At 28.0% G+C, this 13,029-nt stretch overlaps 1 protein-coding gene and 1 long non-coding RNA gene across 9 annotated transcripts in view; one reads left to right on the top strand and one right to left on the bottom strand.

Moving 5' to 3' along the window:
• Nucleotides 1-6,716, bottom strand: part of LOC147817040 (protein spire homolog 1-like) — a 45,860-nt gene extending 39,144 nt beyond the window's left edge. For 3 of the 8 annotated variants that reach the window (XM_087154165.1, XM_087154132.1, XM_087154173.1), the window contains exons 1-3: nt 6,177-6,582; nt 2,435-2,550; nt 382-482 (exon numbers count right to left, since the gene is read on the bottom strand). In XM_087154165.1, the coding sequence (XP_087010291.1) occupies nt 382-384 (3 nt within the window). In that variant the 5' untranslated portion in view covers nt 385-482; nt 2,435-2,550; nt 6,177-6,582. Of the gene's footprint in view, nt 1-381; nt 483-1,768; nt 1,791-2,434; nt 2,551-5,615; nt 5,721-6,176; nt 6,583-6,622 lie in introns of those variants that run through there. The other 5 variants (XM_087154149.1, XM_087154167.1, XM_087154143.1 and 2 more) reach the window with 5 other exon arrangements.
• Nucleotides 6,717-6,718: 2 nt separating this feature from the next.
• On the top strand, nt 6,719-12,332 carry LOC147817039 (uncharacterized). Its single transcript, XR_015430022.1, has 4 exons — nt 6,719-6,771; nt 7,940-8,195; nt 8,810-8,887; nt 10,426-12,332. It is a non-coding gene; the product is annotated as an uncharacterized LOC147817039 (long non-coding RNA).
• The last annotated feature ends 697 nt before the right edge of the window (nt 12,333-13,029 follow it).

Genomic DNA, 13,029 nt, shown 5'->3' with positions numbered 1-13,029 from the left:
AATAAATAAGTTTCCTTAAAATTAGTTTTGGTATTTCAACATGCAAATCTTGTTTTTAATTTACCATGTACATAAAATTGAAAAGAAAGCAGTGTTTACATTTTTAGGAGCCTTGGATTAAAACAAAAAGATCATAAAAATCAAAAATATAGAATGAGAAAATCTAGTTTTTTGATAAATCATTTGATGATTATTTAAATTGGGTCGTTTAATGCAAAATTCTTTGTTTCTAAAAAGCACTAATGTTGTGTACATAAAAATGAAACGATGGTATAAAATTTCTAGAAAAAAAATGTTTGGTAGTTGGTCTTCAGAAATCTACCAACAGTTTTGATCAAGCAATAAACAAAAAAAAAGTATAGTGAACAAATAATTATTTACCATTATCAAAAGTATCTTCCTAATCTTGCAAGAAATGCAGCTTCAGAAAGGTTCATTTCAGCAGCAATTTTTTGTTTACTTTTTTTTGATACTGCCTCTAGCTAATTCAAAAACATTAAAAACATAGTTTCAATAGATATAGTATTCAGAAATAAAAAGATAGGGATAATAAAATTCAAATGTCAAACAATTCATATCTTGCCCACGCTAGGAGTTTAAAAGTACAAAAACCCTTAAAAGGATGGTAGCTGGCTGGTTTGCAAAAACCCAGCCACGTCAGTTTATATGCAGTGGAAATAAAAGGCAAGTCTTAATAAAACTCGAATGTCAAACAATTTATTCCCTAACCCGGCTATGAGTTAGAAAAGTACAAAATAACTTAAGAGGATGGTAGTTTGCTGGGTTCACAACCCAGTCCCTGTGGCTTCCTTTTATATGAAAAGACCTTATTATGTTTGGGGCTAATTGGCTTACAAAAATTAATTTATAATTATTAATATTATTAAAATACAAATTTATGTAAATGAAAAAATTGAAACTTTGAAAATAAAACATGACAGTAGTTACAATAGAAACAAAAAATATAATCAGAAAACTATATTTTATTAATATTTAATCTATTTGCATGTATAAATGAATGCCTGTCCGTTATGTGTCTTTCATAGACTGCCAAATCATCCAAACAGCAATATGGCATACAAAAAATTTGAAGCACAAAGAAAGCCCATTGAGCGAAAACGTCAACATCATTGAGTGAAAAACGAAATGAAATTTTCAAATTGGTCAGGCGTTATCCATTATTTTATAATTAACTTTAGACAATTTAATTATCCAAATACTTTAAAGATAATATCAACGATATTTATTAGCTTATTACATTATTTGATTAATAAGAAAAGGGAATTTATTATACTACTTTAATATTTAATTATTTATATTTGCTCTATCAGATACCTTCAACATTAACATGAGAGCATGAATAGACAATGTCACCATATAAGTAAGTTATCTCAGACCGTGTGCTTATTTTGTTAATACCAACTCTTTTAAAACGTGTTTCTGTAAAAGTGAATGATTTAAAATCAACACTAATTGAAACTAAAAAAAAAAAAATACTTAGATAAAAAAAAATATATAAGTATTTTAAAAAATATATGAAAAAAATATGAGTATTTAAAAAAATATAAGTATTTAAAGGCAATTCGTTCATTTGTTTAGGAGAAACGTGAAAAATTGACATGCTATTATTGACGCCAATGATTGTTAATTAATTTAGGTAATATATGCAGAGTGAAATAAAAGAAATTAACCATGTACCTACTAAAAGACAAAATTAATGAAGTAAAAGTATTCATACGCTTTGAGAAACTATAAAAAATTGACGTACTATTATTAACAACAATGATGCTTAATCACTGTTAATAATGTGTATTAGCTGAAATAAAAAAAATAATTTATCAGCTAAATAGTATATTAATATTTTAATGAATTGGAATTTAAAGAAATCTTTTCTTCATCACTACTTATAAATATTTTAAACAGTAAATCAAAGATCAGAAAGAGAAATAGTCATGCTCCTAAGTCCTTATCAAGGTCTCATAAGAATTTTATTTGCTTTTAAAATTCCGGGTTTAGTTGGCTGCTATTGATAAATGTATTTCGCACACAACTCAAATGTTAAAAGGTTATGTAATAAATCCCAAATATACTAATATAGGTATCGAGTATTATAGTGACATATTTTTCGATTATTAAAACTACACCAACACTAAGCAGCTTTAATATCAATACTGTGGAAATAAGTCTTTCACTCACGGCCCCTCGAAAGGGTTATATACAAAATTTTGACTATCATCAGCTGGTAGCTAATAGTGTTTTTAATTCTTTTGCCAAGAAAAATGAAAAAAGTCACAATTTAAAAGGCAGAACTATAATTAACTTTAAGAGCACGGTAGACAACGTCAACAAAAATTCGTTACAAAGCTCAGTCCATAACGGAGATTCATAACAAAAAGATTTAACAAATATTTTTCTGCATGACAATATGTGATACCTCAGTCTTGGGGATATAGAATTCAGGGCAATAGCTATTTCTTTGCATTTCTCATAACTAGTAGATGGTAACTACCAGTGTACATTCAATGTTTGATAACACGGATATACTTTAACCTGAAAAATAAATGCATTGATATTACCATTTTGGAAACATACATACAAGGTGTTAAAATCCCTTTTAATACATAATTAAGGAATCATTGGCACATAATTAAGAAATCATTGGCATTTGAAAAAAAAATAGTAATAACATCTCATAAAGAGTCACAAATTAATTTTCAGGGGAGGAAAAAAAAAAAAACAGTTCCGAACTCTCACCCACTACATAGCTGATATTAGAAAGAGCAAAGGAGGGATTGAAATTATAAAAACAGCTTATTTTTTCATTTAGATTGGAATGTGTTACGAACTGCCTTAAGTTTTAGCCCAAAAATAGTTGTAGATGATTTTAATTACTTGTTTGTCTTTACATCCTTTGAAAAATCCCTTCAAAATTTGATCTGAACTAAACCCCCCTCCCAAAAATAAATAAATAACACACAAGGTTGGATTTATATACAAGCAGAATAGGTTGCAGCTTAGAGCCCCAAATATCTTTTTTCTTTCTTTTTGCACTGCTCAGAGTTGCTCAAAATAAATTCAATAGCCAAGTAACATTAGCAAATACTATTAATTTAATCTTCAATAATCACGGATAAAAAAATGATATTCTGATAATTAGTTTAGAGATTGCAAGTGATTTTAGTGACACTAGTTTTGAAATTTTTGAAACAATGACTAAAAAAGAATTTCATGAACAGATTAAGCATTGGTTTGATGAAGAAAATTACTGTTGAAGCAAAACAGTGACTAGTGTTATAGAAACTCTTCACCTGAGAAATCAACTATTATTGAGTAATACACTGCATTTATACATGGGCACTTATGATGCTGAACGCTCTGGCAGTCGTTAAATCAGCATTGTTCTAGAAAATATAAAAAAAGTTTCACAAAATACTTTTTCTAAAAATTTTATTTTTGTATCCTGTAAAAAACGATAAATTCATATTTTTGTGCTGATTTTTTAAGATATTTTTAAATTTTTTACAAATTATGTCTAAATTTACACAAAATAGGTACCTCTAAAAAAAAACTAGACAGACCCCTGATATTTTAAGCTAACATGACTAAATATGCGTGCTGCCCTTCATTAATCTACTTGCTGCGTGAGTGGCCCTTCACTCAAAAAGGTTGTGCAAGCCTACATATAAAGCGTCAACATCGTAAAGGGAGCATATAAAATATTGGTTAAGACATGACTCTCAGGATGCATAGTTTTCTAGTGCAGTAAATAAACAGCGCCAACAGATTTATAGAGATAAAATTAAAACCGAAGATTAAACATATTGGTAAAACCCCACGAGATGCCACTGTGAGCCCAAGTAATAAGCAGAGATCTTACAGACCCGGAAGTGTCAACATACAAATTCATATTTGAAATTAAATAATTGTTTTTTGTTAAACAGATGTCATTGATGGGTTGATGTTCTGAACTCTTGAAAAACCACTGAACCCCGCGATACTAATGGATGAACCCACTGATTAATGAATTTGAACACACATATACATAGAGCAAATATTCCTTTTCTCCTTTATTCTTAGATGAAGGAGAAAATTAGCATAATACTAAGTATCAAATTACTTTGTAACTTTTCCTTAATGTAGATGTTTGACTAGTTCTAATTAGAAGCCTCGATTGTTTAAATATAATTCTTCTCGGGTTGAAATCCCCAGTTTTGTCTACCAATAGATAAAATAATATAAATTAAAAGCCTTGATTGTTTAATTAAAAGCTTTGATAGTTTAATTAAAAGCTTTGATAGTTTAATTAAAAGCCTTGATAGTTCTAAGTAAAAGCCTAAATTGTTTAAATATAATTCTATTTTGGTTTGAAATTATCTGTTTTGTCGACCAATAGATAAAATAATACAAATGTGAATATTAATAGGTAGATAAAGAAGTTGAAATTTTATATCTTAAATAGAACTCCTGATTATAATATAAAGAGACCCAGAAGGATAAAAGTCCTAAAGATCCACAATTTCCAAAGTATAGCAGAGTCACTGATCTTATATATTTAGTAAACTGAATGATATGAAAGGGAAAAGTAACTCACCTTTTACATAAAATTCAAATACCATTTTTTGCTGAAAGTACGCATAAAAAATTAAGTAACAAAATATGAAGAGAAGAAAAAAAAAAGATTAAGCACATAGCCGAGCTTAAAAAAAATTTATTATTAATCCAGTACTTAGATCATAATTTTAATTACAAATTGTCAGGATTAGAATTAATCATGGAATACAGCTATAAAGAATTATGATAAGCAATAATTATGATCAGAGTAAACATTATTTTATTCCCTGTGGCAGAATTTTTTGGGCATTCTGCAACAAACCTCTCTAGCGCTAATATCTTTCAGCAAGATACTTTTAATAATAACTAATGCATATGTTATTAATGACATTTAAAGTAACAGGAATGTTGTATTCACAAAGAAAAACCTATTAGGGTATAATAAAATTGTACTGTCCCATAGCGTGGGGGTTTAGGAAATAACACTCTTATATTTAACAAGCACTATTTATTAATTTTTTACAACATTTAGAAAACAGAAGATGCGTTTTAACGCAACACTAACAGGTGAGGAAAACTAAACTGAAACTTTTAGAGGGAAAGTCCCAATTCGATTGCGTAGGCGTGATAGTATGTAAACATAGCCTCGAACGGCTAAATTCCCGACAAAACTTTTATGTATTTTTTTAAAAATTAATATGTAATATTTTTTAAATTCTAATATCTCGGCAATATTGTCCCATTTTGTAAAAGAAATAACACACTAATTATTTCTTTTTTGGCATTTTATAAATCATCATCACATAAAAAAATAATTAAAAATCATAAAATCAGTAAAAGAAAAGAAAACCAAAATTAAAAAATCACAAGTATTCTTCCCCTCTGAAAGGGAAAAAAAAATCTTTCAAAATTTCTGCAGAAAGAAAATTTTTTGTTTCAATGTTCTTTATTTTTCATTTTTCTCAAATAAGAATCGAAAAATTACGAACAATTCTTTCCCCTCCGATGTGCGAAAAGGCATCTTTTAAATATAATTTTAAAGAAAGAGAACCAAAATTTTTTACTTTCTAAAGAAAAATTCTTCCTGCAAGAACTCTGTAACGTTTCTGTGACAATGTCGCTGTGATTCTGCCACAATTATTTTCTAACAGAAATAGTGTATTTTAAAACTAGAAAAGAATAGTACTATAAGTTTTGCAAATAGAAAAACAGTGCAATGTCCTTAGAAATACCATTTATGTGTAATATTAACTGGATAATTTACCCAAATGCTATAGATATTTCTCGGATAAAATAAATTATTTGAAGTATTAACCACATTTTTAGTATCTATAATTGAAAAATGCTGTTAAAAGTTTCTTGCATTCCACCACTAGATGGTCCCTGCAGCTGATGGGCAAAGCTATTTGGAACAGGTAATGATACATCTTTGTTTGTCTCATTGTTAAAAATTAAGAAATAAAACATTATTAATTGTAAAAATTTTGTTTAAAAATAGATATATATTGTAGTTAACAAAAGTAAAAGCTAATTTGATGTACATATCTATATTACAATAAAGATAAAGGGGGGGGGAGCTGGAGAGTTCGAAACTTGTATAAAAGGATTTAGAAATGAGTACCAACTTTTTATCTTTATTATCAATCAACTTGGAAAGCATAGAGCGACGTTTATTCTTTCTGCCAGCAAGTATTTGTCCATAACCAGCATACGTCCTTAATTGATTTGGGCGAATATTATATAGCCGTCTATTAAACTTTATCATTTCAAACTCGTCAAAACTAACTTATATAAAAAACTCACAAAACAGAACAGTTTAGTTATTATAGTTTATGTATTATGAAAGTATTACAAAATGTGTGTTGAGTATTGAGTATAGTAAAGTGCGGCGTGCTCTCTGCTTTCGCTTTTAGCACTGCGTTTCAATAGGTAAGGCTTAATTTAGCCTATCAAGATTTATTTGAACAGCAATATTTCGAAACTAGAGACCCTCCTCCAAAACCCAGCCATCATGGCCTGTAATCCCACTGGCTGTGATCGAAAAAAAATGTAACATTAAATTATAGCTTACATAGTACTACAGTTAAAATCACTGCAATGTGTTAAAAAGCTATAAGCTAATAATTTTGCAGCATAAAGCCCAAAAATTGTTATAGTATCTTGCATAAAGTAAACAAATACAAATGACTGCTGTGGAAGCCGTAATAAAGTCTTTATACTGTTTGTCTACGATAGGTACTCTGTCCGCCACAAAGTCTGCGGCAGTCTGGTGCTATGGAAACAAGAAGAGAGCATTTTAGGGAGGGTGGCTTCGATGAAGAGGTCTCCTTTTCTTTCGCCTTCGATGATAGCTTGTATGGGGAGTATACCAGATTGGCTGACTCAGCCACCAGTAGGAGACTTATTTAATCTGATTCAAGAACTTTTTTAAGATTCGCATGAATATTTCTTTCTTACTTAAAATAATTCTCTCGATTCAATCAGTTGTTATTTTTTAAATACAAAGGAAAAAAAGTGAACAAATTCTGACATTAAGGGTAGTACAGGTTTTTTTAATATTACTTTTTAATTTTACGATATTTATTATGAATGTTCATTGATTGTTAGATGGTTTAATTTCTAAACTTACACATTTTTTAAAGCAGTTAATTTCTTTTATTACTTGAATTTTCTGGAAAAAGTGAAGAGCTTAAACTTAATAACTCTGATTTTAAAAGGAGATAAAACTTTTGCTGAAAATAAAAATAGTTCACGTTATCTGTGCCGGAGAAATATCAAATATCTTTGTTTTGATTATTAATTTTTAAATATTTCATTTATTTATTTATTTATTTTTAAACTGAAAGCAAGTGACCGCAACTAGGATGAAATCTAAAACTATCAACGATGATTTTTATCAGCACCCATCAAACCATCTGAAATTATCTGAAGTTTTTTTTGCTTAAATTACGTTTTCTTATTCATATTTTATTGTAACCTGTACAGTTTTTTTTCACTATTTATTAAAAACAGTTTTTATTAGCAAATTTATTTTTTTCTTAATAACCAATTTTACTATGTATGATAAATTTATAGATGAGTTATTTATTAATAAAACATTGAGCTGCTTTAAACAATTTTATACAATTTCCATACATATTCCATACATACATGTAAATTTTTTTAATTTTTTTTCTAAAACAGAAGCTTTTGAAAAAGAGAAAAGATTAAAAAAAAGGAATCACACGCTCTAAACGATGTTTCAGGCGCGAAGTCTCCTTTTCTCCCACCGAAACCAGTCTTAAAGAGGGACCCCGCACCCCTACTTGAAATAATCATACCTCGTTACTATAGTCCCCGCCACCCCTCCAGACGAATGGCGGACAGAGTACCTATCGTAGACAAACAGTACTTTACTATGGCTTTTAAGCCGTAATTATATAATTGAACTCACAAGCATGCAGAGAATAAGTGAAACAAACAACAAAATAAATAATAATTTTGGTTAAGACAGCTTTTATGGCAAAAGCGAAATCTTAAAACTGCATTGATTATAATAACTCCACTTTATTATGGACTTCACAAAAGCGGAAACACGAAGATTTGTTTCAGTGCGGAAAAGATAATTTTGAACATGGGTTGAAGAATTTTCGCCGACAAATGTTGTAAGACTAAACATTCTGCAACTCGTCTGCTTTTTATTTGAAATTAAAACTATTCATTTCTTTTTGTATGTCTATGTTATAAGTAGATTTATATCACAGCAAATCTTGAACTCCTGTCTATTCTTGATCTTGCCTATTTTGGAATTTTTGAGCTTTATTCTTGTGAAAAATATAATCTTGTGGTCTATTTTATGTTTACTAATTTTTGATCCAAATGGAGTTATAAAAAATTTCTAAGAAGTATATTGCAATATCAAATTAATTTTAATATCAATAGTAGTTGAAACTATTGTTACAGCTTTATTTTACTCTATTTGTTTGTTTCTAATAGTTCAACCTTTTACCAATCCTTTGTTCTATTAGCTATTTTTCAAAGTAGTAAAATTTCCTTGTTTTTTTTCTTTTCTTTTACCCTGATATATTATTTCAAATTTTAATAAATTTTTTTTCTTTTGTTTAAAAAGATTTTCCAGAAATTGCTCATATTATTCCTCAGTTTTGTGGTTTCTCACTATCCCTTTATTTGCATAAAAATCAATATCACTCAATTTGGTTATTGTATTGTGGTAAAAAATAATTAAATTTGATGTTTGATGAACTATTTTTTTTTCCAGAGGAGCTTACAATTCATAAAATAAAAAGTTTCTGAAGAACAAGTGTGGATTCAGAATGCAACTAATAAGCATAATAAGGTAAGTGTTTTCTTCCTTGTTGAGTAGATTTCCGTGTTGTAATCTGTAACAGAATAATTTTCAAGTCTTGGGAACTTCCAGCAGTGGCCCGCGACAAACTTATAAAAACATCACAAAAAGGGATCAACTCGTAAAGTATAACTCATAACAATCCCTGGACAAACATCCACATGTTTTTTGTTTTGTTTTTTAAATTGCTAGTTTCAAATCTATTTGTCACCTTGTCAATTGTAGTTGGCGCGACAGATCATGATACGGAATTATCCACCTCTTGTTTTTATTGAAAAGGCTTTTCCTTTCATTCAAATGCAGTAAAGCAAATTTTAAGTTGTGATATTTTTAATTAAATTTATGATGGGAGGAAAAGGGTAAGATCTGATAGTGAGGTTAGATCTGTAGCTCGATTGTGTTGAAATTAGTTTCGTTTTCTAATGAACAAACTATGAACACTTTATTAGGCAAGAAGAAGAACCTACCATTTTTTTGAGTTGTTGTTGATTAATTCAAGTCATCTTGGTTAAATAAGTTTGTTTTATTTTGGACTTACATTATTTAGAAACTATTGAAAAATTTTATGTATTCAAATATATTTTCTGGTCTTTTATTCTCCAAAATTATCTCTAAGTTTTAAGTGTACTCAGTCATGCACATTGAATTATAAATAAACATTTCTCAGAGGCATAAGTAGGCAATTGCATTTTCATCTGTTGCTACAAGGAAAAAAATAGAAATTCAAACTTTCACCAGTTAAAATAGTTTTCTCAAAAAGATAAAAGAATCTACCCTGACTAAGGATTTCATAATTAATGTTATGAAAATTCTAGAATTTTTTTCTTAGCTTTATCAAAAGCTTTCTTTTTATAATATTCATTTAATTTTTTGCATCAAAAATGGTGATAAATCAAATTAACCAGAAAGTAAAGGTCCTATCAATAGGTTGTTGCTTAAGAAATAAGTTACATGTTTTTAAAAAAAAAATTTCTTCACTTTATTGTTATTATTTTATTTGGTAAAGGATTTATACTTATTGCGGTGAGACTTCTTTATTTCAATTATTTAATTATCAAACAATGACATTTAAAAGACTGGGAACTGGGAGCTTTTTTTAAAATTAAATTTCTGTATTAGTTTTTTTTTTTTAATGTTTTTTAATGTCTCGGCCTTTTGTTGGGACTTTTTTTATTGTAAGGAAATAAATTTTTTTATGGATTGCTCTCTTTTTTTTCAAGATGCTTCTTAATGATCTGGTGTACTTTTTAAAAACTTAATTTAGAGAATGATGAAGTTAGTTTAACTCATTTTCTGGTTTATGTAAAGTGATCAAATATTGTTAAAAGCAAATAAGTGTTAGAATTTTTAGTAAGTTAATTTCCCATTCAAAATAGTTCCTTAAGTATAGATTATTATTATAATTATTTTATTTTTAAATTGCATTTTTTTTTCTAATAATAAACATTAGTAACTTAATGTTAAATGTTTTAAAATAAATCTTTTCTTTTTCTTTCACCCTTTGAGTCACTTTTTTTTCTTCTTTTTAGAACACAATTCTACAAAATGTAATGCATTGAAACAAGGAACACCACAAAGAACAGGGATAATTGTTCGTGGACACAAGAACAAGCATTTTTATTTCACCTTCAAGTTTGACTGTTTTAAACTTTACTTATCAATGAGATTATAATAATTTAAAGTGACCTCACTTTTTCCTGAAGTTGCTTTGTAGTCCATGGGGACTCAATACAGCATTATCAGTAGTGTCCACTGGAATGATATGGAAGTTTCTAAAAGTTTAACAGAAGATTGAAGGAAAAAGTATGAATAAAATAATGTAAAGAATTCACCTATGGCTGGTGGGCCAAAAGTGGCTTATAGCGTTCTCAATTTGGCTCCTGAACTGTCTTAAACAAAAAATACTAAGAAAATAAGCATACCAGAAAAAATATTTTTCCAGCTGTATTCTACATCATTTACTGATATAATTTGTAATTTTTCTCTAATAATTGGATTGCAACAATTTTGTTTTCAAAGTCTTGTTTATAATGATAGATATGATTTCAAAAATTGAAAAACAAATAAAAATAGTTATAGGTGAGACCATCACATTCGTCTCATACTGATTAGTAACAATTTTCAATTTTTTTTTTATTAATAGTTTGAAGTAAATGAAAATTTTAATTTCCTGTTTTTTTCTTTTTTTTCCAACTTTTTGCCCTCCTATGAATTTGGTATAATTGTTGTTTTTTTTATCTACTATTCAAAAATGGTTTTTCATTCATGGTACTTGAAAATTAATTTTTTGGCATAAATTATTTTTAATAATTTTTTTTTTTATAAATGTTATCGATGGCCACTTGTAACACGCAGTTAAATAAAACAGTTATTGAGTAAACTTTTTTATATTGTTCTTACTCAAAAAAATATCAAGTTTAATACTTTAAAAATACTTCTTTGATCTCTTAATTAATTTGTATTAAAAAACAAGTTCATTAATAAGTTTTGAGTAAATAATAATAAGTTTTAAATAAGTTTAATTCTAAGAATATATTTTTATAGGAATCTCATAGCTTTTAATTTTGACATGCAAGTTTTTTCCATCATTCATACATTTTTTGTTTGTTTATTTTTTTTTAAATATAAAAATATTTTTGAACAGTATTCTAGTTGATTCAATAAAAGCTTATGTAAAAAATGTTTGCTTGGAAAATATTGAATTCCTCATTAAATCATGTTCATAGTTTAAGAATATGTTTCAGATAAATATTATTGTGCATTATTAATTTTATTTATCTATTTTTTCTTTCAAGTGTATCAAATACTTTTTAATATTTTTTTCTCCATCAAGAGTTCCCAAATGGGAATAAGAGATCCAACCCTTATTCATTGCATTCTAAGGTATGTTTGTTTTTCATGCATTTGTTTTTACTTTATATTGAAAAATTCATGAAAAAATATTTTTCTTTCAAATTTGATTTAGTTCTTCGAACAACTTCATAATATCATACTTTGAATATACTTTTATAAGTGGATAAATGAATGGATCCGCCTTTTAAGCAGGTGTGATGCATGGGTGTGGCAGAAGTCGAATTCTTGGCCGTAGATGGCCCACTGAAAAACAATCACATCACTGAGTGCCTTAATGGCACACGACAACAACAACATGGAATTTTAAAAAAAATTTACGATGAGAACTTATAAGAAGTGAATAATTCATTTGTTTTACCAGCATTAAATTTTTTTAATGCATATATGAGCCTTTAATTGCTCAGACTATCAGTATTGTATCATGAAAATGATTTACATCCACTGTTACATCTGATTTCCAATTGGTGCTAGTGTTACCATTTTCCTATGTGATGTCATATTTTGTGTCATACAATGCATTTGTTATGTGAGATTTGTTTAAGACAATGTATTATAGTCTAAATGTAAGCTTTTTCCCACCTAACAGGTTCTGATTTTTTGACTCACAAATTTTTGTGCCTTCTATTCTAAGCTGCTGCTTCAGGTCAAATATATAGGTACATACCCATGCAGCATGAAGGGGCAATTAAACGTTAAAAATACGTTCGTTCGGTATAAGGTTTTGGACTTAACGTTAAAATTACGTCAATTTCACGTGATGATTTTCACCGTTTCTTCATTCGTTAAAACGTATGCGTTAAAATGACGGTATTTTAACGCTATCAATTTCCCCTTTAAATATTTCGTTAAAAATAAGTTCTAAAAATACGTTATATTAACGTGTACATTTTACCCATTTTTTGACCGTTTTTTAAAAACGTATAATTAACGAAAAAGTGACGCTTTGTTGCATAGTTATATTTACGTTAATTTTTTGGGATTATAAACGTAAATTCAATTATAAAAATGCTTCTAAAAAAGGATGTGAGTGCCCAAGAAGGATATTATTTTACGTCTCTCTTAAATTTGAATAAACTGAACAGTGTAGATTTTTATTACAATTTGTATTCTATTTTTAAATTCTTATAATTATTTTTGTTTATTTAAACTGGAGATAAATATTTGTTTGTTGATAATATTGAGTCTGCTCATTGTCAATAACTGACAAGGAAACTATGAGTTTTAATTCTTATGAAACTAAACTAAGATGAAATTAAAGAATTTCCAAAATACTGAATAAA

Source organism: Parasteatoda tepidariorum, chromosome 1 (assembly GCF_982258835.1).
Source record: "Parasteatoda tepidariorum strain Cologne lab strain chromosome 1, Ptep-v5.0, whole genome shotgun sequence".
NCBI classification, from domain to species: Eukaryota; Metazoa; Arthropoda; class Arachnida; order Araneae; family Theridiidae; genus Parasteatoda; species Parasteatoda tepidariorum.
The sequence above is the reverse complement of the archived record's forward strand: the minus strand, read 5'-3'. Positions and strand labels throughout refer to the sequence as shown.